Source organism: Lasioglossum baleicum, chromosome 9 (assembly GCF_051020765.1).
Source record: "Lasioglossum baleicum chromosome 9, iyLasBale1, whole genome shotgun sequence".
Lineage (NCBI taxonomy): Eukaryota > Metazoa > Arthropoda > Insecta > Hymenoptera > Halictidae > Lasioglossum > Lasioglossum baleicum.
Window position 1 is genome coordinate 2,379,767 of NC_134937.1, and position 27,246 is coordinate 2,407,012.

The 27,246-nt window shown below is 35.9% G+C and overlaps 4 protein-coding genes and 1 long non-coding RNA gene across 10 annotated transcripts; 3 read left to right on the forward strand and 2 right to left on the reverse strand.

Moving 5' to 3' along the window:
- Nucleotides 1-46: 46 nt before the first annotated feature.
- On the reverse strand, nt 47-3,190 carry LOC143211792 (nuclear pore glycoprotein p62-like). 2 transcript variants are annotated; one of them, XM_076429777.1, is made up of 6 exons: nt 2,188-3,190; nt 1,766-2,006; nt 1,168-1,689; nt 932-1,094; nt 625-862; nt 47-544 (listed from the first exon to the last, which is right to left on the reverse strand). In XM_076429777.1, the coding sequence occupies exons 2-6, from the start codon at nt 1,833-1,835 to the stop codon at nt 182-184; spliced, it is 1,356 nt and encodes a 451-aa protein (XP_076285892.1). In that variant the 5' UTR covers nt 1,836-2,006; nt 2,188-3,190; the 3' UTR covers nt 47-181. The 2 variants fall into 2 exon arrangements, with proteins under 2 accessions (XP_076285892.1, XP_076285891.1); XM_076429776.1 differs by having other exon boundaries at nt 932-1,103; nt 2,188-3,184.
- Nucleotides 3,191-4,503: 1,313 nt separating this feature from the next.
- LOC143211802 (uncharacterized) lies at nt 4,504-8,400 on the forward strand. 4 transcript variants are annotated; one of them, XR_013009541.1, is made up of 5 exons: nt 4,511-4,744; nt 4,907-5,059; nt 5,566-5,707; nt 5,816-6,427; nt 6,512-8,400. It is a non-coding gene; the product is annotated as an uncharacterized LOC143211802 (long non-coding RNA). The 4 variants fall into 4 exon arrangements; XR_013009540.1 differs by having other exon boundaries at nt 4,562-4,744; nt 6,363-6,427; XR_013009539.1 differs by having other exon boundaries at nt 4,504-4,663; nt 4,907-5,707; nt 6,363-6,427.
- A 2,525-nt stretch (nt 8,401-10,925) lies between these two features.
- LOC143211793 (suppressor APC domain-containing protein 2) lies at nt 10,926-13,146 on the forward strand. Of its 2 annotated transcripts, none has more exons than XM_076429779.1 (5): nt 10,926-11,902; nt 12,137-12,283; nt 12,358-12,570; nt 12,658-12,805; nt 12,880-13,146. In XM_076429779.1, exons 1-4 carry the CDS (start codon nt 11,057-11,059, stop codon nt 12,802-12,804), a joined length of 1,353 nt encoding a protein of 450 aa, XP_076285894.1. In that variant the 5' UTR covers nt 10,926-11,056; the 3' UTR covers nt 12,805; nt 12,880-13,146. The 2 variants fall into 2 exon arrangements, with proteins under 2 accessions (XP_076285894.1, XP_076285893.1); XM_076429778.1 differs by having other exon boundaries at nt 12,658-12,800.
- A 935-nt stretch (nt 13,147-14,081) lies between these two features.
- LOC143211800 (uncharacterized) lies at nt 14,082-16,990 on the forward strand. The gene is made up of 4 exons (XM_076429792.1): nt 14,082-14,441; nt 16,150-16,293; nt 16,417-16,548; nt 16,793-16,990. The coding sequence occupies exons 1-4, from the start codon at nt 14,393-14,395 to the stop codon at nt 16,855-16,857; spliced, it is 390 nt and encodes a 129-aa protein (XP_076285907.1). The 5' UTR covers nt 14,082-14,392; the 3' UTR covers nt 16,858-16,990.
- A 161-nt stretch (nt 16,991-17,151) lies between these two features.
- Nucleotides 17,152-27,220, reverse strand: Unr (cold shock domain-containing Unr). The gene is made up of 11 exons (XM_076429745.1): nt 27,064-27,220; nt 24,598-25,895; nt 24,111-24,290; nt 22,501-22,691; nt 22,210-22,420; nt 21,901-22,130; nt 21,570-21,834; nt 21,224-21,472; nt 20,939-21,144; nt 18,669-19,253; nt 17,152-18,575 (listed from the first exon to the last, which is right to left on the reverse strand). The coding sequence occupies exons 2-11, from the start codon at nt 24,991-24,993 to the stop codon at nt 18,407-18,409; spliced, it is 2,682 nt and encodes an 893-aa protein (XP_076285860.1). The 5' UTR covers nt 24,994-25,895; nt 27,064-27,220; the 3' UTR covers nt 17,152-18,406.
- Between the last annotated feature and the right edge of the window lie 26 nt (nt 27,221-27,246).

A 27,246-nucleotide genomic window follows, 5' to 3' on the forward strand; every position in this document is an offset into this window, starting at 1 on the left:
TTTAAGAATGTTTGTATGACTTTGTCTGGATACAATGTAAATAAACTTATTTTTTTAAACAACCAATCATTCCATGTTTTATTTTTCTCTTTTCAATGCATAGAAGTAACTGGTATAGAGTATCCTTATCGCAAAAATATGTACAAACGTTGTATTATAGAATTACTTGTGGCAATTAAGATTAATTATATGCTAGATTAAAACTTCGTTCATTCTCTTGTCTGAAGTTTTGATGCATCTGGTCGATCTGTTGTATTTTGTGATTAAGCAAGGATGTCTGTTGGTCCAACCACTGCAAACTATTCATGTGCGCGTTCAGTATTTTGCCGATCTGAACGATTGGATCACTAGAATCTTGAGTACGATTAGCTTGATTCAAATGTTCTATAATTTCTTTCAGATCTTCCGACATTCTTTTTAGTTGCGTATCCAGATCTTCCGCTAAACGATAAGCATATTCTCTTTCTGGATCCGAAACTGAAAGTGATGCTAATTCTTTCTCTAGTGGTTCTAGACAATCTTGCAATTCCTTTTGTTGACCGACCTGTAAATAATCAACGCATACTGTGCCAACAGTAATTCACAAATTGTATACATTTCAATAAATGACCAACAAAAACTTACAACATAATCCAATTCTTGTTCTAATTGTTGTTGCTCAATTTTCACCCGTTCAACTTCTTCGTTAAGAGTTACTATTTTCTCTCCATTCGTTATTAGCAATTTATCCCAAGCATTCACTTGTGCGGCTTGATTAACAAATACTTTCTCCTGTTCTTCTAATTCTAAAGTCCACTTGTTGATAGATTCTTCGAACGAGCTTATGGAAGCTGGTTGGTTTGCATTTGCAGATGAAGTGACACTGTAATATTTCATTGACTAGTATGCAAGTCAGAATGTGCATATTTAATCTAAAGTAAAATTTATTTACGTAGTAGGTGTGCCTAATGATAGTTGAGTGCTGGGAGTTGTAAGACTTGGCGCAACAGACGTTTTATTTAATGAAAACCCAGTTGTGCTAGCTGCTGCAGTTGTTCCTGTGCCAAAAGTGAATCCTGTAGCAGTAGAGCCAGGTTTTGCAGTTGTGGGGAAGCCTGTAGAAACTATAAAATTCATTATATGTTTAGATGTCCAATTTGTAAGTATTCTATAGACTAATATCGGTACCTGCTGCCGTAGTACCAACAGCAAAAGTAGTGCCTGCTGCCTTTGTATTTGGTGTACCAAATGTCAAACCAGTTGTTGGAGCGGACGACGTAGCTTGACTACCTCCCAAGGTTAATCCGCCCGTAAGAGGTTTAGCTCCAAAACCAGATACAGGCGTTGCTGCTGTAGTAGCCGTAGTAGTGCCTCCTAAAGTAAAGCTGGGAGTACTTCCAATTGTAGTTGGTCCACAGAAAAGTTTAGGCGATGTGGTACTAGTTGCGGTAGGAGTAATGCCAGTACTTGCAACCGCACCTGTACCAAACGTTAATCCAGGTGTTTGCTGTGTTGACGTATTAGCAGGAGCTGCTACAGGTGCTGCTGCAGGTGTGCCAAAACTAAACCCAGTAGTAGTACCCTGAGCAGGCATAGTGTTTAGTCCAGTTGCAAATACAGGTGCAGCTGCAGGTTTACTTTGCGTTTGCGCCAGTGAAAATCCTAACGATTTCCCTGCATCTCCAGCACCCATGGAGCCAAATGTAAAACCTATAAAATATTTAGATACAATAAAACTATTCTTCTATTCTTTATATCATGATATCGAATGTTTCTTGGGTTTTACTTGTTGCTGGAGCATTAGTTGTTGTTGTAGGGGCTGCTTGTGTTTTTGAAGGATCAAACGTGAAGCTCATCTTTATTTTTTATGTATATCTTAGTTATAGACGACTGTGTTTGATATTTCGATGAACAGTTGATAAATTAAAAAATTCTTTTAATGTGTTTGTTCGTCGTCCACTGGTGTTAGCTGTCATTAACTAACACTTTTACTCTTTGTTCTCTTTTCTTTTTCTACTCTTCAGGTTCTGTAAATGAGTATATAAAATCAGTAACTTGTTAACCTCAAAAGCCACAGAACAAGAAATAAAGATTTCACGAAGGTTAGCATCTATAATTAAAGGTATACTGGACAGTCTTTTGAGTCTTTATGTACCCTTTTCGTTTATTTTGAAATTCACCTGGGAAACATAACCAAAATATACATACCGCTCTGCTTTTTCACTGTTTTTCGCCAAGGGCACCAATCAGCACCAATGCAGTGTCGCCAGATGAGGGGAGTCACGGTGAAATGATGTACCCCCTCTCTGATGACCAGGGTAATATGTGACACGTTGCGCGTGCGCGACGGGGATTTAGTGGGGCGAATCGAAGACACGTTGCGCATGCGCGATGGGGACGCAACAATGACATGACATTTCGCAGGTTTTAGGTTATTGCCGCGTAAAATTCACCCATTTACTTATTTCACATACTATGTAATTATTGATCCCTTTATGTCTATGTTGTGAGTTGTATTTCTTTAAAATGTAACGTTACAAATAAAACATAATTTGTCAATTTATCGTGTAGAAGAAAAATGAGTGAATTTATTATCCCAGTCTCTTTTATGCAACTATTTTTGAGGAGCGTATGAGGGTTAACAGTGTTAAAATATATTATGCTTTATTGATTTTACTGAAATGTAACTCAGTACTACATACATACAGATTTCAAGATTTTTTCAATTGTACATATAGTAAGCATTCATACTTCGCTTCACGACTGAAACTCCCACATGTTACAATTAATTTTATTTATAATAAAGAATATTTACAGTCTCTATTTAGAACGACCCACATGATTCATATGTACATAATAGGTACGATACGATACGCGGCAATAACATAACCTAAAACCTGCGAAATGTCAGTCGTTGTTGCTTCTCCATCGCGCACGCGCAACGTATCACATATTACTCTGGTCATCAGAGAGGGGGTACCTTGTATTCCCCTCGAGTGACGGTTCGGTCACTTTCTGACGACACTGCACCAATGTACCAAGGACAGATTGACTGATGACCACTGACGACTGATGTGAACATTGGGAACTGGGAACTAACAATTCAATCTTTTGAACAGACCACTGGTGAGATATTGTGTGCGAGTTTCGCCAGGAACCACCAGGAACGTTCCCTGACAACCAGGCCTGCCACGAGCAGACCCCGCCTAGGGCGGAGAACGGGCAGAATACGATCAAAGCTACGCTTCGAGCTGCTCGAAGCAAGATTAGCTCGATTTCTGACTAGCGTCTGTGCGCGCATTAGTGACTTGTTCTGCTGTCCGTTGGCGCAGGGCTTTTGGCCATGGGCAGAACGAAGGCAGAATGCTGGCGGCTGGACCCTGAATCTGCCTTTGTTTAAGAGGACAGCACGATCGCACTGATGTGGCGGATGCTGTTTCCCATGCACACAAAATATAATTCTGCATTCAAAAATCGGTATTTCGAATTGTCAGTAAAAAGGACGAATGTTGTATATTTGGTACAATAGAAATTTACTTCGCTGACATCTGCCACATTAGTGCGACCGTGCTGCCCTCTTAAACAAAGGTATATAGATTTACTGTCCAGCCGCCAGCATTCTGCCTTCATTCTGCCCATGACCAAAAGCCCTGCGCCAACGGACGGCAGACAAATCACTAATTCGCGCGCAGACGCTCGTCAAAAATGAAATTTTTGGTTGTCAGGGAAGTTTGTGGGGTAATCCAGGTAAGTCGGCCAATAGACAGTTGGCGCGCCGGGCTGCTGTGCCAACCAGTGCTTCGATTGAGCCCAACCTTTTTGATACGATGGATGGCCGCTAGAGGCGCTGCGTGGAAAAACAGTAACGTATCTACTATTGGGTAGCAGAGCGGCCAGATCCCTGAGGCAGTTATATTGGCGGGAATGTATCGAAATAATCTTACCGGACAAAAAGACTCCAGGACGTGTCCTACGAGTTATAAAATATACACAAATACACTTGTTATACATTCATTTTTCAGAATCAAATCATATAAATTTTTTAAAATTCTGCGGGGTGCTCAAGGAACCCCATTTCATCTACCCAATAGTAGATACGTTACTGTTTTTCCGCGCAGCGCCTCTAGCGGCCATCCATCGTATCAAAAAAGTTGGGCTCAATCGAAGCACTGGTGCCAACTCGCGTCTAGGTTGCGCTCTGATTAGTCCGTGTTTTTCGTTAATAACTCCTAAACAAAGCCGCGGATAACATTTTTGCAAAGGTAAATGTCGCTTCAAATGGTCTCAGGAACCTCCCATTTCCAGGACGTGCAGGAATTTTGGGACACCCTGTAGAGATAAACTGCGCGGCCTGTATGAAGCGCTAAAGCCTACAATGGCGGCGCGGGGTATAAAGAGTGAGAGAGAGAGAGCAATAGCCAGTGGGATCGCGCTCTCTTTCTAATTGACGAGTTGGTGGGGAGAGATTCACCCAACGAAAGTGGGAAGTAGTGATGGGCACTATCGACTAAATTCAACTATCGACTAGTTACTATTTAGTAACTACATACTATCGACTATTTAGTCGATAGTTTTCAGTCGACTGAATTGGCTTATTTGACTGAATTGCGTTATTGGTTCATGTTCATTGCTCTCCATATTCGATGGTTTTCATGACGCTCAGCTTTATTAGAGAGAGAGAGAGGTTCCTAAAATTAAAAATATTTAATGTTATTTTATATTTTACATTTGTCGTAGTAGAAATTAGTAATAAAATTAAATTAAGGTAAAAATTCCAAAATTATAATTAATCTAACCTTAAATGATTATGGTCTCCACTATGAAGTTGACCCAAATTTATATATATATATACATATATTTTAAATGTTGACATTTAAAAAGATCAATTGGTCTAAGTTTTTCGCTGAAAGTCTGTTTCTTCTTTCAGACATAATCTGTCCAGCCTTTGAAAATATTCTCTCCGAGGGTACAGAGGTTGCAGGAATACAAAGATATTTATCTGCTATCTCGAAAAGCTGTGGCATTGTGCAATTATATTTGTTCCAAAATGCGACTGGACAACTCTTAATGTTTTCATATGGTAAATCTATGTATTGACGGATGATGGTTGTTACATTTTCAATATGCGTAGATTGGTTATTTAACTGTGACACTTTTGATACAAAAAAGTTCCAAAATTCATTGTTTTGAGATGGTTCTTCTGCTATGGCTCTATTTGCATTCGTTTCATGACTACTGGCTGTTCTTGCCAAGGAACTTATTTCTTCTTTTAATATATTCTGTGCTGTCTGTGCAATCCTATTGTCTTCAAATACAGCTATTTTAAACCTTGGATCTAATAGTGTGGCTATTAAAGTAATATTATTCTGTTCGATGTAGTTAAATCTTATTTCAATATTATTTAAAATATTATTTTTTAAACGTAGTCCTGCTGTGGTTTCTGGTGTAATCATGTTTATAGCATTTTGAATTCCTCTTATTAAAGGAACAATTTTGGATGCTGTGGGATATTTTTCTGCTGATAAATCAGTTGTAACATATTCTAGTGGTTTCAATAACGGTATGATATCTTCTATGATTTCCCAGTGTTCAGCTGTAAGTGATGTGGGACTTCTGCTTAATGAAACTATGACAGCAGACAAAGGCACTTTTATTGCAAACAGTCTCTCCAGCATCACGAGGCAAGAATTCCAGCGTGTTGCTACATCTTTTTTTATCTTCAGTTCTGGTAAGCCCATTTGCTTTTGCATACTTCTTAATTTCTCTGCTGCTACAACACTTGTTTTAAAGTGCCCAACTAATGAACGGCAGATTTTTAATAAATTTATTATTTCAGTCACACCACTTATGGAATCGTTTACCACTAAATTTAACGTGTGTGCTGTACATGGCAAATGCATATAGCCTAAGTTACGTACAGCTCCTTTAATATTTGCACCATTATCTGTCACGACAGCACAAATTTTATTTGAGATTTGCCATTCCGATAAAATATCTTGAATACAGTGCGCAATATATTGACTTGTGTGGCTATTTGTTAAAAGATTAGTGGCTAATACGTTTGAGCGTAATTTATTTTCAATAAAATAATGTGCAGTGATCGTTAAAAAGGATTGCATATTTAAATTGGTCCAGATATCTGTCGTAATAGAAACATGACTTGTTTTTTTCAAGTTTTCTAAAATTATATTTTTAGTGTCAATGTATAATTGTGGTAAGATGGTCCGTCCCAGTGTTCTTCGACTGGGAAGTTTATATCGTGGTTCAAGCTCCTTAATTAACTCATTAAAGCCTTCGTCTTCTACAATAGTTAGCGGTTGCAAATCTTTACAAATCATGGCTGCCACCAGATTATTTAATTTTGTAATTTTTGTTTGTGATAGATCATTTGAAGTTGTCCTCAATGTTAGCTGCCTTAAATGAACCCGAGACCTCTGCACCATACCTGGTAAGTCTTCATTTTGGATTGCCAAATTTGCATTTGAAGTGAAAGCCACCGATGTAATTCCTTGTGCTTGCGTTGATGTTCCAGGTGTAGCACTTGCAAGTTGATCATCCACGTCTATCGACTCTGCTTCTTCGTGCACGCGACGATCGGCTTCCAGCACTGTGAAATGTTTGCGCTTCAAATGGTCACTTAAATTGGATGTGTTTTTTGCACTTTTGTATTCTCTTTTACATAAGCGACACACGGCACTCGTTGGTGTCTTTTGTTCAAAATATTGCCACACTATTGAGCGCTTTTGTTTATACATATTGTATTATATATACACTATGAAAACTTATGTATACTACTAAACACTATTTTAGAACTCAGAATGTTTCCTCAACACGAGTTTATTTAAGAGAAAACTTGGTGTACGACGCGAGACCAGAGACCAACGACTTGTGACTAAGTGACTCGTCAACGTATAGAAACTCCCGAGGAAAAGGAAAAAATGGAAGAGAGGTGGAAACCCGAATAGTGGGAGGAAAGTAAGGAGAAGAAATTAAGGATAGGAAAGTAAGGAAAATCTAGGAGAAGAGGAAAGACAGGTAAAGACACGTGGAAAGAAGCAATCGCGGAAGGATGCTATAAAAAACGGAAAGAGCAGAGGAAGGCAAGCAGGAGAGGATGTCGTAAAGAAAGGAAACGTTCGCCAGGGCCTGACCGTAAATCTCGAATAGGTTCGAGAGATACCTGGAAGAGACACAGGAGAGGCCGTGGATCTGGTCGCCACATGTATATCAGGACTGACCAGACCCGCGCAGAATGGACAACAATAGGAAAGGAATATGGCAAGGAAATAAGAAGTTTTCTAAAACAGCAGCGTAGGGCAGCGCCAAAAAAGCAGCCACAGTTCATTAAAATTATTCAGGGAGCAGTTTTAAAATTAAAAATGGTTTAAACTATTTGATTTCATAGAAAACCAAGCGTTCGCTTCCTTGCTTGCAAAAGTGTTCGCTGTTGCAGACGCGTTCAAATCTATTTCGTTACTGAACTCGAGTGGTTGAGAAAAATCTCAATCCTTAGCTAGAAAGCCGGTTTATATTGTCAAAGTTATAAGTATATTCACAGTGGTTTCACATCCAAGAAAAGTCGCACGTGAAGATTCTTTCGTTCCACAATATCATATTTCATACCATATAAGTTTTCCTATTTATTATAATTTGGAGAGACTATCTAAAAATATAGTACTTTACAATTTTATATTATTTATAAGTTTATAATTAAACATTAGTGAAACTAATGACTTGGTCGTCTGTGTTACACCTACATTAAATTTCTCAAAGCACTGTAATAATATTGTAAACGCTGGTCTAAAAATATTAGGTTTTATTAAATTTATTGATATGATTGATTTCTTCAATGGATCTATTGATTACTTTAAGAAATTCTTATGTAGGGCACTAAGAAATGTTTAATTTTAAGTTAATGTTTATCTATAATTTCCTCTATTGCGATTAATTTGTTAATACATGCTATGTTACTGTAATTTTTTTATATTTTTATTTGATTTAAGTCTATATATACATATTGGGTTTGTAGCGGCCACCGGCACGTACAATAAAACATTTGGCGTGCAAATGGTCGGGTCGGTTTACGAAGCAAGCGACAATGAAGCTATTTTTAGCGCGTGCAATTTAGATGTTTTATGATATGCATGTCTCGTTACTTAGAATCTTTCGTTGCCGGCCTAAAGGCCTCAATAGCACATAATAAACCCCCGAGTTTCCGAAGGGTCGCGCCGACCAAGATCCGATGGGCCCACACAAGGCCACGGTAAGTATGTATCTCGCGGGCCTGGAAGAAAAATCCGCTATACCTGATCTGTCGAATAAAGTTCCATTCCCACGAACTTGTACTATCATTATTTAGAATACAACAATCCTAGCTTCTTCAGATTTATACATGTATAATAAATAAATAAATAAATAATCCTTTTGGTGTTATCGATATTACATATAATATATAGGATAGGATAAATATAATAATAAAATATCAATTTTGTATTGAATGTAATAAATATTTTATTAACATAAATGAAATGCATAAATCATTCATATTTTCGGAGAATATTTGTAATAATTAATATTTAGTAGTACATACAACAATTGAATTCCGTCAATCTGGCAGTTTTCTCGAAATATCGAATTGTTTATAGGTATAAATTTGCCCGAGACTTCGTGACTTTTATCTTTTTCATGCGAAACACATAACCGAAATTTTAACTCATCAATTTGACTAAAAATCATCGAAAAATAACTAATCACCTGCTTGTTATTTTATCGGTTTTTTACCACTGTGTCAATTTGACACCGAGGGACGGATGGGGTTAATGAATTAATTAATTAATTTGATAATTCAATCAGAGAGGTAACCTCTGGTTTAGTTGGGTTTAGTAAAGCAGTATATATATATATATATATATCAGTGAAAGCAGTCGACTGAAAATAGTAACCTCTACCACTGCGAAATTCAGTCGTTCAGTAAAACAGTCGACTGAAAATAGTAACCCCTACCACTGCGAAATTACTAAAACTAGTCGACTGAAAATAGTAACCCCCACCACTGCGAAATTACTAAAACTAGTCGACTGAAAATAGTAACCCCCACCACTGCGAAATTCAGTCGATAGTTCAGTAAAACTAGTCGACTGAAAATAGTAACAGCTACTATCGACTAAATCGATAGTTTTTAGTCGATTGCGCCCATCACTAGTGGGAAGTGCGTAGGAAGTGATAGTTGTGACTTGTGACTGGCTCGCTGCGACCCCACCAACTATCGGTGTGTGAGTGAGATAGAGATCCCACCGACCGCCATTGTAGGCTTTAGCGCTTCGTACAGCTGGGCAGTCTATCTCTACAGGGTGTTCCAAAATTCGTGAAAATCCTGAAAGGGGGTGGTTCCTGAGACCATTTCAAGCGACATTTTCCTTTGCAAAAATGTTATCTGCGGCTTTGTTTAGGAGTTATTAACGAAAAACACGGACCAATCAGAGCGCGATCTAGACGCGAGTTGCCACAGTCGGCCTGGCGCGCCAACTGTCTATTGGTCTCAGGAACCACCCCCTTTCGGGATTTTCACGAATTTTGGGACACCCTGTATAAGTCTACGGTTTCAGAAATCGACTCCCCTTCCGTCTTTCGCTTCAACCTCCTACCGTAGGTATAAACAGAGAGGATATCCTCTCTGATATAAATACCCAGACAGCACACCGGCTCGATTTTAGCCGGGCCCCTGTGCACGAAATGGCGCGAATTTCACCTGCAGGGGGCTCGAGCCCAGGGCCTGCCGGGCCGGTGTTTGGCCGATTTGCAAGATTGCAAGGGTGGGGGATTCGCGTTCTCATTTCGTGATAATACAAACACGGGTTTTTTCAGTAGTCAAAAACGCCAGATAAAAGCTCAATCTAGGCAGCAATCGCCCTCAAAGGTCTTATTTATTAACTTATTATACTTTTGTCGGTAAAAAGGGAGACTGTTACGCATTTGCACAGTACTGCTACATTGATGCGACCCGCCCTGTGTCGTGCATGCGCGAGAAAAGTTGGGCTCAATCGAAGCACTGATTGGCCACATTAGTGTACCTTGCTGCCATCTCAAAAACAGGCTGAATTCCGGCTCGGCCGGCAGGCCCTGGGCTCAAGCCCCCTGCAGGTGATATTCGCGCCATTTTGTGCACAGGGGCCCGGCTGAATCGGCCTGTCTGGGTCTCGACGCAGCTCCAACCGTTGTGTTTGCCCGTAACCTGTAGGTCAGGGGCTCTGCTGGCTGGGTTCGGTAGTAGGCTCTGTCAGACTGTGTTATCTGGGTACCTACATACATGCACCATCCTTTATATAGATAGATCCATGATATGGTGATTGGATATGTATTTACTTACTCCTGTCAACTCCTGTACACCCCCTGCTCCTGTACATCGTCTGTGGTATTGCTATATGACTAACGTTACAACTAACATTTTTTATGACAGTATATTGCAGTATATTGACCGAAGATGATTCTGGTAATAGTATAAAAAATTTCTAAATACAAGTTTCTGATTTCCTTACATTTTTTATAATGTTTCATATACCATTGAGTATCCATAACATAAGAGAGAGAGATCTCACGTCGGATTCGTCGGGTAGTGTCAGGTAGTGTCAAATTGGGATGGTCAACTATTTCGATAATCGGTGTGCCTTCACATTGACACAGACTCAGTTATTACATTTGTTGTGCTTACATTTGCTTGCGTACGACTGAAAGTTCAAAGAGGTTATTTGGGAAAGAAGACTGGCTTTATAAATATAAAACTAATAAAACAATGCATCTGAAAAGTGTTAAATATAGTCAAGTTTGATGACACTAATTTAATTTTTAATCTGATAGTACACATCATTGAATGTGCACTTGAAAGGAGACCTGTCAGGTTAACAAAACAATGATCGATTAACGATGACCGATTATGACTGAATGATTCATTGGTCGTACGTTTTACATGAAACATAATGGAATATCTTCCAGCACCAGAAAGATAATGTGTAAATGTAAAATATTTAAACGTTTATATGTCATCTGAACGACCATACTTTAAGCATACTTGTATATAAACATGGCGCAAATACTAACGTCGGCCGCTGATGGTTTGCCGAAACATTTTGTCACTGCCATGCGTACACTTTTTGATATAATGGATGATCAAAATACAGGTTTTGTTAAATTTTCTGATATTGAAGATAGATGGCAAGACGATGGAACACAGGGTCTTCCGAAAGGTGTTTTAGATAGTCTTAAAAAAGTTACACCGTCGAATGGTTTGTTATCTTTCGAAAGGTTCTGCACTGGACTAAAAATTTGTCTATTGCAAATTCAAGTGGAATCTGATCCTAAAAAACACAGTGGTCAACCAAACAGGCCACCATCTGCTCCGATTCTTATTCCCGACAGTCAAACTAAAACAACATGTACATCTCAGAATACAGCAACTATAAGACCAAATAATGCCATATCTCAGCAACGAACTTTAAGTATGCCACAGTTATTAGCAGGTCGTAAGGATGTCAATACACAATTAGAATTAATGGATGCTAGAAGCGGAGCCGAATCAAAGTTAAATAAAGCATATGGACCCCCAAAACCTCCTAGAACAGGTGCTGCATTAGAAGTTAGAACTATTAACACCGATAGAAACTTTGACAAGTCTGAAATTCGAACAGTATTACAAAACTGGCAAATGGGTTTATTAATGAATGATGATAAAGCTATAGAAAAACGGCAACTACCAGCAGCCAACTATAAGCCAGATACAAGAATGTTATTGAGACCAACACGTGTATTGGGAGATGGTAAAGCAGTTGAATTACAGAATAATCAAGTTGGTCTTCAACTTAAAAAATCTCTAAATCGACGTAGAGAACCTAGACGTCATACGTTGCAGAATGGTATTGATTATAATATGGTAAAGATGTTCTTCTCTAGGATTCCCAACTAACGATTGGTGATTGGTTTTGGGTATGCATGATATTTACTGAGTATTAACATGCTGTACAACCATATAGCTTGTACAAAACTTTAATTAGCTTCTAATGCACACAATGTTATGCAACATTTTTCTAGATTGGATAGTTGGGAAACCTGTGTTTCGGTCTTTATTGAAAAAGAGTATTTAATTTTGTTTTCTGTTTACTTTTAGATGAAGAGAATGAAACAAATCGAGCAAGAGAAAGATGTATTGCTTCAAGGTCTAGCAGCAGTTGATAAAGCTAGAGAATGGTATTTGAAGCAAATCTCTGCCACACAAGAAAAGATCAAACATCTTGGACGCATGGGATCTCACGTGGTATCGAAAATTCTGTTAATAATTTGTTAGATTATTTTAAATGTAATGGACACATAATTTATCTCCTCTTCTAGGAGCAATGGACCGAAGCGCAACAAGAACGCTTAGAATTGCAACGTGCCCGAGTGCTGGAAGTTAATAAACACTTGGCTGCACTGATTACTAGCTGGGAACGCGGGGGTCTTCCTCTTCATATGAATCTTGCTTTTCTAAGTACTCCAACGTCTACGCAACTTCAACAAGATATGCTTTCTGGGCTGAAACAACAAAATCACAGACTAACAGAGGTGAGCTAAAAAATGGATTTCTGACTGTTAAATCCCCATGACACTAATAAAGAGATAAATACTAATTTGCGAAAAAATATAAAACAGGAAGTTAACAAGAAGAGTCAACGAATAGCAATCCTTGAACAGGAAAAAGATAACTTGGTGCGAGAATTATATAATAGGCAAGGTGGCATGGTCCAATCTCGACGAGCGACAATGATCCACGAGCAACATGACCAAACATTTATGTAAGGTACTAACAATAATAACATAAACGTCCTAGTGTTTGACAGAAAATTATATTCTAAACAAATATTGTTTTTTTAGAATATAACAGACGATTATAATGAAGATTTACCACCGAAGACGCAAATGAAAAGTGTTGATGTATAATTATACATTTATGTGAAACTAAATAAATACTAGTAATAATTCAAACTTTAGATTAAGTTTGTAAAAATTTGTTAAATATCAAGGTACTGATATTCAAATTAAGATATACAATGTAAACGAAGTGCCTTAAAACTTTCATAATCCGTCCAAGAATCTGAAAGATTATTACAGTTTCGTCAATAAATTATTCTAATTAACAAACGGTCTTGATCCAATTATTCATTCTGTTGCGGAACCGTAATCTAAATTCGTATATAAAATGCAGCGGTCAATATAACGCACTTAACGCTGATTTCTCTTATCTTATAAAAACATCTTTTATAAAATATTGCGGAAGCAAGTTCTGCAACTTTTGCGATGCGCGTTACATTTAGTCCCGGAAGCAAGTCCGCGATATTAAATGTTATCGAGCTTAAAAACATGATAGTATACTTCTCTAATTATCTGACACTGCTATTTATATCAAATCTACTACAAAATCTTTGGGAAGCGTGCATGTAATTTAACGTTTCTGGAAATATACTTAATATCGTTGAAAAACGTTATAAAATATAATTAACAGTAAGAAAATATGTTTTCATATAAAATGTTGTAAAAAAATGGAAATTTTGAATATACTACTTCAAACCTCTAAAACTATGATTCCGACCGTGTGGTCGGTTTGAAAAAATATGTGACGGATCATATGACAAATGAGAATTATAAGTGACCCGAAAAAAATGTATTGAAGATGAATGTAAATAAAATTTACTGTACTTTAAATGCTCCAGTACCTTAGGCAATTTCATTCGCAAATACGAGTAACTATTTTTAATTTCCGATATATTAAATATATTTCTTCATAATTATATATAGTATCCAGTATGTTTGTTAGAGCTTTTTTTTAAAAGGATAATTCCTTTCATTTTTTAATAGAAAAAAAAGATATATAAGTAACCGGACAGTTGTAATTATTTATGTTATCGAATCGTCTTGTAAGTGGTAGAAGAGATTAACGATTTTAAGGAAGTTGTTGAAAAGGATTGATGTGGGTAATAGAGTAGACGTCGAGCGATTCACAACCCCACGCATGGTTTCTTGGTGTCTGGTGACACATCTTAGCTAAACTAAACGCGTTAGTCTGTATTTATGTAGTTAGCAGTTGTTGAGGGGCAGTTGCCTCCAGCCGTGCAGAGACAACAGTTCAGTTCGTTCAGCGCGCTCAGCGAGTATCGTTGCTCGCTTACGTAGCGTGGGCATCAAGAATTTTCTGTTTGCGATAGTGCATGCGTGAGACGAACCCCTTCGTACGGCTGACCTTTGACCCAACCGAGGTCAGGAAAAGCCTATCCGCAGGCGCGGATCGCCGGTCGTCGATCTCCGTTTTCGGACTGCACGATCCACTGGCTGGATTATCGTTATCGGGACTCCTCGTCCGGATCTCGTGTGAGCTTTCTGTAGGCCCATCATGCTACCAAGATTGGTACTGCCAATAATTTTGCTACTCGTGGTTGTAGGTACGAAATATTTTATACGTTTCAGAATATCGATTGAAGTTCGACCACTTCTCGAACATCTTTCTTGAACTTGATAAATTTTCCAAATTATTCCGAAACATAAATAATTGTCAAATATTTTCAGAAAATATATATATATATACATATATATATAAATATTTCGTAAATAAACGTTGAACCAGTCGAAAGACGAACTTATATACATATTATTCAAATAGTTTGAACAGCTTGAATAACTTTTTGTATTGTTCCAAATCTTATTCTTGACTATTCGAATATTATTCTTATCAAGGAATATCGTACGGACATTTTTTACTTATCAGTTTAAGATACTTGCTTTAATCTTTTTTTCATTCTTTTCTACTACGACGAGAGTCTGTCACTGTAACTTCTTATCAAATCACTTTTATAGTTATACCGAAAATGAAAATTTTTGAAGTTTTTTAGTAATAAGAGCTGAAGACGATTAAATGGATTAAAAACGACTTCTCAAAAATCTTAATAAACATTTAAAACCGCTACGTCAAAAGTGACGACTTCATAACTCTCCATCAGCATAATATTTGAACTGTTGGAGATATATTCGATACAAGAAGTTTTAAAGCACTAGACTAAATTGAAAGTAATAATATAAATTGTTATATTTTTTTATATGTAGTACTCGTTGACTACTATCTTTTTTCGTTCGGTAAATAATTCGTTTAATGTAAAATTAGGCTTGAACGTTCTTCCGAAAGAAAGATCTCGGTTCATTCACCGAGGACACAGATAATGCAGTGCGATAATAAAGTGTAGTTTCAATGATGCACATTCCACGTTCCATTCTACTGCTTTTATTATGTAGGAATATAGATGATGACAATGATAAAATTTAATATTCGAAAAATCAATTAACTCACACAGCCGTGCTTTATCTCCTTTAGCGTTTATCAATTTAGACAAGTGAGAAGTGCACTGGATACATCCGGTACAAATAGTTGCAGAGGCAGCATATTTTCTTCGTAGCATTATCTCTATAGGGTAAATAAACTGCAGATACGTTCACTGCGTATGAAACGTTCGTTAGAAAAGTTTTACAGGGAACTTGCGTCCGTAATTTGTCGCCGAGATATCCTTGGCACGTGTAATATTACTTTAGCGTCGTCGTAGAGACGATGTACTATTATTTGATACGTATAAATAATGAACGTAATGAAGTGAAGGTAATCTTTTTGCGGCAAATATATGTCGGAAATTATTCAGTATATTTTAATTATCAATTAAAATAAATCATTATTTATAGTAAAAAATGATAATTAAAAAAATATATTTTTTCGATCATTTAACTCTACAGAAAACTGATTATAATAACTATATTAGTTATCAAAGTTTGTAAACTGCGGATCTTTTATGTAAAATAAAAAATGTTCGCATTGATATTATTGTAGGTCACAGGAGCCAAATAGAAATTGAATTCTTCTTTTAATTATTCTATTAAGCTGAAACTGATATGGTCTTAAATATTTTTAACATGTCCACTGCTTTAAATTGTACGTGTCCATTTTTCTCATAAATGCATAAAATCCGCAGTCTAATAATAACCATAATGGTTAAATTACAATTGAATATTTCATAAATTTTCAGGCAAACAAAATTGAATATTTGAAAATTTAAGTTTTAGCGCACCAAAAAGATTTTAACTTTATATAATTATGTTTTTTTATTGTAGCCATAAGCACACGATCGCGCGCTTGCGATTTGGATCAAATGCAGTATGGATGTCGAATTTATAACGCACAATGCAGATGCGGTTATGGCTGCTCTTCCGAATACAGATATAATAATAATGAGGATTGTAAAGAAGCATTAAGAGGTAATGAAATACTTGCTGGTTCCATCAACATTAACAGGAAATTTGTAGTCTATTTTGTTGTACTCTCACATCAATGTCAAGAATGTATAGTTACAGTTATTATTGTATAATTATTTTTTTCAGGCAAGCGTAGTGATACGTGCTACAGATTAAAACCTTGCCTGAACGAGGGATCTTGCATACAAATATCGTCGGACCCTGGATTTAAATGTCGCTGCGAAGGAACCGGTTATTATGGGCCACTCTGTGACAAACGTTAGTATATTTTACTATCCGTTACTGATTAAAGATGATTATATTTATAAATTGCAGCCTTATATTCGATTACATTCAATTCCCGACGTAATCGTAAATACAACAGTTTCAACTATTTAACTAATAGTATGAATGATGTATTACCTAATATTAAATATCAAAATAAAAATTTACTGTGTATAATATAATTATAAATGTTACTTGAAAAAGTTCTATTTAATGAGGTGATTATGTTTTGTTTCAGCTTGTCCGGGACTGAATTATTTACGTCTCCGAGGACCATTTCCCTACGAATGTGTTGTAATCTGATCTACAATGTTTCTTATACTTATCTATTAAAAATCAAATACATGTGCTATTAAATACAAAAAAATGAACACGTTTTGTAACAATTTCCACATCTTTGTACATACATAATAAATACATATTGTATATATCATAATAGTTTTGCACATTATTTATATATATAAACTTTTATTACAAATTGTCAATGTAGAAATATGACAAAAGTTAAAAACACTTATTCGCTACAGTGAATATTAATTGTTTTAAAAAAACACAAAGTTGCTAAGCTATTTTGTATTTTAAGACAAAAAAGAGAGGTTTGACATTTTCACTGTTTATTCATCAATAATTTTACAATATGTATGCACATGATGTGTTGGATCCATGAGTTGTCAGACAAACGCTTAGTTTGTATCGTGCTTATGTTTATGCACTTTGTTCTTATTTTTATTTCCTTTCATCTATTTCTACATAATGCCACGTGTACCTCACTTGCTGTTTCTGATGGCAAAACTTGTAAAAATCGATTCTTCTCCTTCGTATAAGTACTGTTTTGTAGTTTTGTTCTTTTTTTTTTGCAGTATGAATCGATTGAATTCGTAATACTAGTTTGATTTTACAACACGAGACTGCATCAGGAACTTAACTGCATGTACATATATTTATATATTATATATTATCTAGGACAAACAATTGGCCAGTTATTAACTTCTTTTACAAATTCATTGATATTCTCTTTTTTCAACAGAGTTACACGTTACGATGATTCGTATAATAAAACATAAGTCTGCTCCTTCCACTATAAAATTATTTGAATTCGCAAGTTTCAGCAAGTGATACGGATACATTTTCTTCTTTCTTTTTGATTATATAGCCAATCAGTATTTTATATAATATGATGAATTTGCATGTGACTTCAGTTTCGTCTATTGTACATTTTAAACTGATTGTAGTGTACATTATAGGTAAAACAAATACTCTAAAGAAAATTATATAAATAAATGTCGTATCAACATGTACGTATATTCTTATAAAAGCAGACGGGACATTATCTTCGAATATTATAAACGGGCAGGTTGTCAACAGTTCAATATTAAATTATTTTCCAATTTATGCTTTTATGTACTTATAATAAACCAATGGAAGAAAATGTCTATAAAATTTTTTACAGGGAGTGACAATTTAAAATATTCAAGAATATCTCACAACGCTAGTTTAGAATCCTTCGGGGAGAACTATTACATATGCTGTGTTGCAAATAAAACAAGATATCCGACAGATTTTTAGTCAAATTAAGTAATTCAGACAAATCGCCTCCCTAATGATTTTCATATTTTATAAGATGATAAAATGACTCGTTGTTTTTTTTATTTTATATTCTGTTTCTTTTTTCAACAAGTTCATAATCCAATTGATTATTATCAATATTATTATTGTTGTCACATTAGTCTCAATTTGGCAAATGTTTACGATCATGCTTATGATAATAATAATCTCGGTACCGAAGTGTATGGACTAAAAACAAGTAATGTAGATTACAATTTGAATAAGCAGTAACCGTTTCGATACAACATTACTCTTGAATGGCACCAGGGGTATGCTGGGATCTTTCTTGACTAAATCCACGCGTGCCGTCTGGCCCCCTTGGTTGTCTAACTACCGTTAATTTAGGACCTGTATCTTCCATAGATGTAGTACGCAATCGGCTGATCAAACGTTCGGGTCGTTGTTGGACTGAATCGCTGTACAATAAATATAGAAGATAAATTCGTAGATCAATGTATGATACTGTTGTCAAACAAAGAAAGAATCTTTTGTAAAAATTGATATTTTACCTTATTCGTGTTACATTGCATGCAGACGATTTACCAGTACGTTGATTCGTAATTAAAACAAATTCAACCGGGTCTCCTGGTTGAAGTATCGCATGATCTCGAACTTCGCTCATGTGAAAGAATAATTTCTTACCCTCGTCAATCTCATAGGCAAGAAAACCGAAAGGACCTTTCACTGCATCCACTGTTGCTCTTCTCTTTTTTCTAACCGCTACAACATTACAAGCATGGCCTGCTGAATCAACCTGCAATTGTACAGGGTCACCAGCCTGTAATAGCTCGCGTTTATTAACGAGTCCCATAATTCTAAACTCATATTCTGGGATGTCTTCGTCTTCATTAGTAGCGTTTATCTTTATCAAACCAGCATACTCTGCCTGGTCAGGATTTGCACTTCGTAATGGTCTCACGACCGTTCCATCGAGCACTTCGCTAACTGGTATTGGCCTAGGAATGCTTCCACGAGGTACTAATTTAACGTAATCCGCGGCAACACAACCACCGTTTCCTCTACCATTTCCAGAACTGATTATACACTCGATATCAGCTCCTACTTCCAATGTACTAGCGTCTCCTTCAAAATTGCTAAAAATAATTGTGGGCATAAATATCCACGATCTTATATAGTGGCCGAAATAATGATAGGTTCGTAGCCCGAACTAGCATGTTTACTGTTGTCATTCTTATCTGCATCGTGGAACACCTCCTGTGGTGTTTGTTTATACTTAGAGAAGTCGCGTTCTTACTACTGTAGATGCATTTAGTTTAATTTCGACAGCACAAGTGTTTGGACTTAATTGATTGTGAAATTTGTTAAAAATTATTCTGGTAATAGAGCGAAATAATCTTAGGTTCACAATAACACTGTTCAACACCACATTTGTTCCCTAATTACTGTTGGGTCCTTCTTATAGAATTTTTTGCGCTGATTCCGAATCTGTCCTTCATTTTTCTCCTATACGCACAGTTTTTGAGGAACATAGCTTTGAAAAAAAAACATATTTTTCAACTTTAAACAAATATTGTGATGTCATTATAAATGATATCAAATTGTTCTTTGCAGCAAAAGATTCTGTACACTTCCCCGAATACAGTGATATCCAATATTAATACATTATGAATGTTTAAACATGTTTAACACATTCACACCGGCGTGTATGTACCACCAGTGGCTCACGCGAGAAACCCAAATAGCAGCGTCGGCGTGAACGATGGAGAGACACCACTTTGCACCAATTTTTGAGGATATTTTTGAATTTATCTCAAAAAATAAGAGTCCAGCGGAAAATTGAACTATATCACCCGATAGAGCAGACTTTTATGTTGAGAAATCACTCTTTGAAGTTTGCAACTATGACGTTTTTTTAGAACCACAAAGCAAAATATTTTCGCCCGACATGAGTTGGCCAATTTATGTTGAGACCGCGCTAGTGGTGAGCGCCACTGGCGGCAACTTGTGCCGGGCGAAGATATTTTGTTTTGTGGTTCGAAAAAAACGTCATAGTTGCAAACTGCAAAGAGTGATTTCTCAACATAAAAGTCTGCTCTATCGGGTGATATAGTTCAATTTTCTGCTGGACTCTTATTTTTTGAGATAAATTCAAAAATATCCTCAAAAATTGGCGCAAAGTGGTGTCTCTCCATCGTTCACGCCGACGCTGCTATTTGTGTTTCTCGCGTGAGCCACCGGTGGTACATACACGCCGGCGTGAATGTGTTAAACATGTTTAAGCATTCATAATGTATTAATATTGGATATCGCTGTATTCGGGGAAGTGTACAGAATCTTTTGCTGCAAAGAACAATTCGATATCATTTATAATAACATCACAATATTTGTTTAAAGTTGAGAAATGTTTTTTTTTTCAAAGCCATGTTCCTCAAAAACTGTGCGTATAGGAGAAAAATGAAGGACAGATTCGGAATCAGCGCAAAAAATTCTATAAGAAGGACCCAACAGTAATTAGGGAACAAATTTGGTGTTGAACAGTGTTATTGTGAACCTAAGATTATTTCGCTCTATTACCAGAATAATTTTTAGCAAATTTCACAATCAATTACATCCAAACACTTGTGCTGTCGAAACTAAACTAAATGCATCTACAGTAGTAAGAACAAGACTTCTCTAAGTATAAACAAACACCATAGGAGGTGTTCCGCTATGCAGATAAGAATGACGACAATAAACATGCTAGTTCGGGCTATGAACCTATCATTATTTCGGCCACTGTAGTAACAGAAGATTGATTTATATATTAAAAATTCTTTACCTGAAGTGAAAAAATATTTCTTTATCGTGATTCACAGTCTCAATAAAACCAAATCCATCTTTGAGAGCAGCAATAAAGCCCTGACAAACTTGACCATTCAACTTTTTATTACCATTTGAAGTTTTCTCACCAGAAGAATTCACTAGAGATATGTCAACAGCAACAAGTTCTTTATTTCGTTTTACTTGACAGATACTAAATTGAACCTAAAAAAATAATCGCATTTAAGCAATGAATTAATCAAGAATGTTTTCATACCCTAGAAAAAAGAAAATAATAATATACCTTGTCATCTAATTTTGGAATATTTTTTGCATCACAATCTTTAATAAAGAAAATAACACTCTTTTGTTGATTTTCTTTTACGTATCCGATGAGACCAGGTACCAAATGTGACCAGGTACCACTTACACCTTGAATTATAGTACCCATCAAATCTTTTTCTATGATTGTTTCAAATTGAACTGTACCCGCTGGTAAAAGTTTCAACCTAATTGCACTTTGTCGATTACTCGAAAATGATGAAGAAGGATCCTATTATAACAATTAACAATAATAAATATTAACATACAGAAAACTAACATACGAATACGATTAACACATACTATTTTTTTTTTTTAAATATACTCACTTGAAGAACTGTAAACTCAACTTCATCTCCTATAGTAATGTCTCTATCAACATCAAGAACTTCATTAAAATGAAAGAATAAACGAGCTAAATCTCGATCTGCACAACGAATGAAACCAAATCCATCTTTGAGAACAGCAATAATGCCTTGTTCTCGTCTTTCACCGGATACAGTAAAAGATTCAGGTAACAACAATATTTCAGTAGCTCTTTTAAGTTGATCTCTAGTATCTGTTGCAATACGAAATTGGACCCAGTCCCCATGTCTAAGAAAAAAGAGTTAGCGTCTAGCTGTGTTGATAAACAGTAATACAACTTCAAAATATCTATACCTAAGAGTAAAATCTCCTTTTTGATCTTTATCACCAAACGGAATTTCGACTTCAGAATGATCGGTATCTCTATAACGAATTCTTCCAGGCAATGGGTCATTTTGATGACGAGCTGCAGTGCCCCTTTCCAAAGGCTTTAAAACCTGCCCTTTCACTACTTCGTTGCAGACTTCTTCAAATACTATAGAACCAGGTGGTAACTTAGTAATGTTACAAGCTACTTCTTTCCCCTGAAATATAGTAACAATATATAATTGGTATAAAATAATAATCGATAGCTACTTATATAAATAAAATATGCGCCCTTACATTTCGAGTTTGTATTATAAATTCAACATCATCTCCTAATCTAAGTTCTTCTTTCATAGATTTAGCTTCGCTAAAGTGGAAGAAAATCTCTTTAACTACGTCAGCACGTTCAATAAAGCCAAAGTTTTCTTTCATCGAGCATACTACTCCACGATAGCGAACTGGATGTACTGGATTTTCCAATCTTACATGACATGCACCCAAATTTCCACTGTAATTTATTTCAAAGATTTGTAATAATTCTGCACAATTATGTATTACCAAACGTGATAAAACATATAGATGATGTACCGTTGATTAGTAGCAATTTGAAATGACACTTTATCACCGATAACTAAGGTAACATTTCCTTCTACATCATCTTTTGTATATGGCAAAAAAAAACATTCTCCTCTGTTTTCATAACTAATACGGCCTTGTAAGTCACCACTCGCGTGTGATACTATGGTTACATTTCCAGTAACTCGTTCTTCGCTTAGCACCTAGATTATACAAGATTTTACAAATTTATGCATTTGTTTATAGTTCTTCATCCAAAATATGTAAATTATACCCAGTCAGCACAGCCTACCACCTGACCCAGCCTGCAGAGCCCTGACCTGCAGATTACGGGCAAACACAACGTTTGGAGCTGCTCGAGGCCCAGGCAGCTCGATTTTGGACGGGCCCCTGTGCGCAACAATGTGCCGCATATCACCTGCAGAAACTCGAGCCCAGGGCCTGCAGGCCGGGCCGGGATTCAGCCTGTTTTTAAGAGGGCAGCACGGTCACGCTAATGTGGCCAATCAGGCCGATGCCAGTATAGATCTTTTTATCTGGCGTTTTTTACTACTGACGAAACCCTGTGTTTGTATTATCACGAATCCCGCATCCTTGCAATTTTGCAAATGGGCCGAATACCGACCCGGCCTGCAGGCCCTGGGCTCGAGCCCCTGCAGGTGGCATGCGCGCCTAGGGACCCGCCCAAAATCGAGTCGGCGCATGTGGGCGAGAAACCGATCTTTTTGGACAAAAATCTGCCGACAACTCAGTTTTTCATCGATTCAATTGGAAATTTTTTAAAAATGTTCGTGAAGGACTATACTTTGATGACTTGCTGCGCGAAAATCGTTAACTGTCACAAGAAATCAAGAATCCTTACCCTAAACCGCAAAATTTTAAACTGTAAAAAAGATAAAAAAAACAAAAAAATTTTATTAAAATTTATCCATGGTATAAATTATCTCCATCAGTTCATAAGGTACTGCAACATGGAAGTGAGGTACTTGCTACATTTGAACCGCCAATTGGTTTGTATTCAGAAGAGCCACAAGAGGTAAATAATGAAGTCTTCAGGAAATCACGAGCTGAAAACTCCCGAATGTGTGTTGCCGCAAAAAGACAAATATAGATATTATACGGCATATGTTATTACCGTCTGTTACCATCCGATCCACTTATAAGCTCTCTAAGAATAAAGGATGGCAAGCAGAAGGAAGTTCTTTCTCAAGAAGCGAAAACGCTGCTGTTTGATCAATAAAGTAATGGTGAGTCTCGTAAGTGCCGAATGTAATTCTATTCAATTGGTAATTCTCAGGGCCAGATTTACAGTTTAAAATTTTGCGGTTTAGGGTTTAGGGTTAAGAAGTGTCGGCAACTCAGCTGGGACATGCAAATTTATGGTATAGGCGGATGAAGTATCGGAGATATTGGGTTTTGTAGATAAGGATTCTCGATTTCTTGTGACAGTTAACAATTTTCGCGCAGTACGTCATCAAAGTATAATCCTTCACGAATATTTTTAAAAAAATTCCAATTGAATCGATGAAAAACTGAGTTGTCGGCAGTTTTTTGTCCAGAAAGATCGGTTTCTCGCCCACTGTGCGGCATGCTATCTGGGTATATATATATGCCATACTAACCACCTCCGGAGATATTTTGCTGACTGTACTAGCAATAGGTTTTCCTGTTCGTCGGTCATAAGTCATTTCAAATTCAACTGGATCTCCAATTCTTACATGATCTATGTTACCGCTAAATTGGCTAAAATGAAAGAACAATCTTGCTTGTCTTTCACAGCACTGTATAAATCCATATGAATGCTGTAAACAAAAAAAAAAATAGAAACGTTACGTTTACTATAAAAAAGCATACCAATGTGAAACTGATCATTAGACTGCGGATGTTTATGCAATTTGCAATTTTCGTAGAGGAATTTTAAGAAAATCAAATCAAATGAGATCTTATTTTCTGCGATAGTAGTCTTTTTAGATGAGAAATAAGTTAACATTCTATTAAATTCCGTCGAATTTTATACCGTAGCATTTTTTGAAAATTTTCAGAACCCATAAATGCATAAAAATCCACAGTCTACCGATCATAGTAATAAAACAAAAAAAATATTCTCACTAATAATTTTTCGATTATTCCTGTTTCTCGTGTTCCTTGGTTAGCAGATTGATCTTGATCGGTGGAATTATTTGTTGATGTCTCTTCTGTGTAACCAGCGTTTCCTTCCATTCCAGTAAATGTTCCGAAAGGAAATCTGTTAACTTCTTTACGTGACTTTTGTGTATTGGTATAACCTGCATAGTTAATATTATTTTTTCCATTCCCAGGAGGTGAATCGGCCATATAATGGTCGCTACCGTAGTTGGTACCATTTCTGTAGATATTAGTTGCTGATTGATGCGATCCCATTATAACTTTGGGATTAGGTATAGCCACGGACTTATAATCAAGTATTGCAGGGTCAGAGTTCATGATTGGCGGCTGGAACGTTTTCCACTGAGGATTGTTGGACATTGTTTCGAATTCGCACAACTTTAAATGTAATCTTGACGTATAAGTATTCCTCTTTTCTTGAAACAATTACTTAATTTCTTTTTTATGTTCACTTCCGTTTCACCACAATATATATATATATATACTTATATTTAGAAATTTTTTTTTAGTCTTTTCAATTATTTAAGTGTTAACATAGATATCACAGAACGGTTCTTGGTACCTTATATCTTTGTTCACTATTATAATGTTACAAGAACTTAATACAGAGGAAGAGAGGCTCTTTAAAATGCTGCAGAAATGCAGGCTCCTTTGTGACCAAGAAGTGGAAGGAAGGATTTGAACGTATTTTCACGTATATTACAAATTATTTATCTGCGAGTACCTCGACAACTCTGTGCGATATTGGCACTCCTTTTAAATATAAATACAAGTGTTTTCTTATTAACCAAAAGCAGCACAATCTCAGCCGCAATCACAATTACGGTCACTTTATGGCTCACCTAACTCTTTCTCACAAAGCTTGTGTACACAATATATAAATGAACAATGTGGTTAATGTTGATTTACGAATTAATACAAGTACAAAATTCTTAGCACATCATAGACCATTGATACTTTCCACATATGTATGAACAAGTGTTATTAACAACTGTTTGATATTTACTCAATTTAGTGTACGTTAGAATAACCACGTTTCCTCTTAAACAGCAGTCATCCTTAATAAAAGGAGTAAATCAAAAAACATAGGAGATTTAAAGGATAAATGTTGACTTGAAAATCCTCAGATGTCTTCAATGCGTGCTGAGTGTGATTGTGTTGTTCCGATATTTCTATATTAGCGTTTCTTTCTTCAGCATTTAATTGTGAAATTTACAGTGAGCCTTGGTTTCAAAAATGTCCTAAACTAACAATTACACAAGCTGAAAATTAAAGAAATACATTTATTTTAGTATAACTCGAAGAACATTCTTTGTAAATAAATAATAATATTTAAATGTAAATCTAATGATCACGAGCTTTTCAATAGAAGGTTCTGACAGATGCAAATATATTCTTCTGAAAAAGTAATGTTTATTTTTCAATAGAAAAAACATCTGCAATAACTATATTGTATAATATTATATTTTCTGATTAATTCATCTAATCATATGGCAAGTGTAACTAGTTGTTTCTCGAACAATTATACTATTTAAAAAGTATATGTATTATATATGTATATTATATATATATATATATATATATATGTATAAAAAGAATGTATACACTCGTAATTTTTTATATCTTATAGATACATACACATGTAATGAGCATTTTTGCCATATATAGTGTAGTTGGGCCAAGTAAAAAATAAATTTTCACTAATGAGTACGATATTGTCTCAGGTATACTTATAGGTTATTAGATATTTTACACTTTACATTGATATGAATGATTTAAGTATATAAGATAATTCACAGCATATTTTTATTATATTCTATTTGTGGTTTCACACGAGATAAACAAGATATTCGTAATAATTGAGTGCCAGTTTGACATTGACTTTTTATGATCCAACTGGTGGTGTTTTCTCAATGTTTTTTAGCTAATTCTCTATATTTTAGTCGCGTTTTAAATTTTGTTTACCGACATTGAATAACCAATCAAGACATTCTTGTCGTCGGTTCATGGTTTAAATCATAATAGTCGAACTTTACTACAAGTCAGGATAGATTACTTGAACACCCACATGAAAATGTTTGAAATATATGTAACGGTATAGGTATCGTAAGTATATCCGGAATATAACTAAATAAATACGTGTCGTTGTATTAATTTTATAATCGTCTATCTGAAATTCGAGTCGATAAAACACATTTCCAAAAAGAGAAGAAAACAAAACTCCGAAATATTATACGTGCTTGCCAGTTATGAGATTCTGATTTTTTTATGAAGTCGCTCATTTCTATGGGTATCGTAAAAATGTATCAGACCTCGACGGGCTTATAAAATATGAATATTCTTGATGGAGAACGAATAATCCAGCGAAATCTAATTGTTTCGTTATAAAGCTCGTAATCGAACGACTTTAGAAAGTTTTATAAAACTCACCACGACACAGCACAGCACTGACGACATGCCGCCATGTTGAATGTCAACATTCAGCATTCACATACAAAACAGGAGCAACCACAGAGCAACTGCAATTGAAATCTTGATTCATAACTTTCTTGTAATATTGCAACGAAAAGATTTATATTGTTCGTTTGTCATGTTACACGTAGAAAAGACCAA

Bases quoted from the DNA above. Each gene is read 5' to 3' on its own strand.
- LOC143211792 (XM_076429776.1), bottom strand. From the start codon at position 1,835: ATGAGCTTCACGTTTGATCCTTCAAAAACACAAGCAGCCCCTACAACA. The intron at 1,104-1,167 runs GTACCGATATTA...TGAATTTTATAG, and splicing joins TGTTGGTACTACGGCAGCAG to TTTCTACAGGCTTCCCCACA. The intron at 545-624 runs GTAAGTTTTTGT...GATTATTTACAG, and splicing joins AACAAGAATTGGATTATGTT to GTCGGTCAACAAAAGGAATT.
- LOC143211793 (XM_076429778.1), top strand. From the start codon at position 11,057: ATGGCGCAAATACTAACGTCGGCCGCTGATGGTTTGCCGAAACATTTT. The intron at 11,903-12,136 runs GTAAAGATGTTC...GTTTACTTTTAG, and splicing joins ATGGTATTGATTATAATATG to ATGAAGAGAATGAAACAAAT. The intron at 12,571-12,657 runs GTGAGCTAAAAA...AATATAAAACAG, and splicing joins AAAATCACAGACTAACAGAG to GAAGTTAACAAGAAGAGTCA.
- LOC143211800 (XM_076429792.1), top strand. From the start codon at position 14,393: ATGCTACCAAGATTGGTACTGCCAATAATTTTGCTACTCGTGGTTGTA. The intron at 14,442-16,149 runs GTACGAAATATT...TTTTTATTGTAG, and splicing joins TTTGCTACTCGTGGTTGTAG to CCATAAGCACACGATCGCGC. The intron at 16,294-16,416 runs GTAATGAAATAC...TATTTTTTTCAG, and splicing joins TTGTAAAGAAGCATTAAGAG to GCAAGCGTAGTGATACGTGC.
- Unr (XM_076429745.1), bottom strand. From the start codon at position 24,993: ATGTCCAACAATCCTCAGTGGAAAACGTTCCAGCCGCCAATCATGAAC. The intron at 22,692-24,110 runs GTTAGTATGGCA...TGTATAATCTAG, and splicing joins GCAAAATATCTCCGGAGGTG to GTGCTAAGCGAAGAACGAGT. The intron at 22,131-22,209 runs GTAAGGGCGCAT...ACTATATTTCAG, and splicing joins TTATAATACAAACTCGAAAT to GGGAAAGAAGTAGCTTGTAA.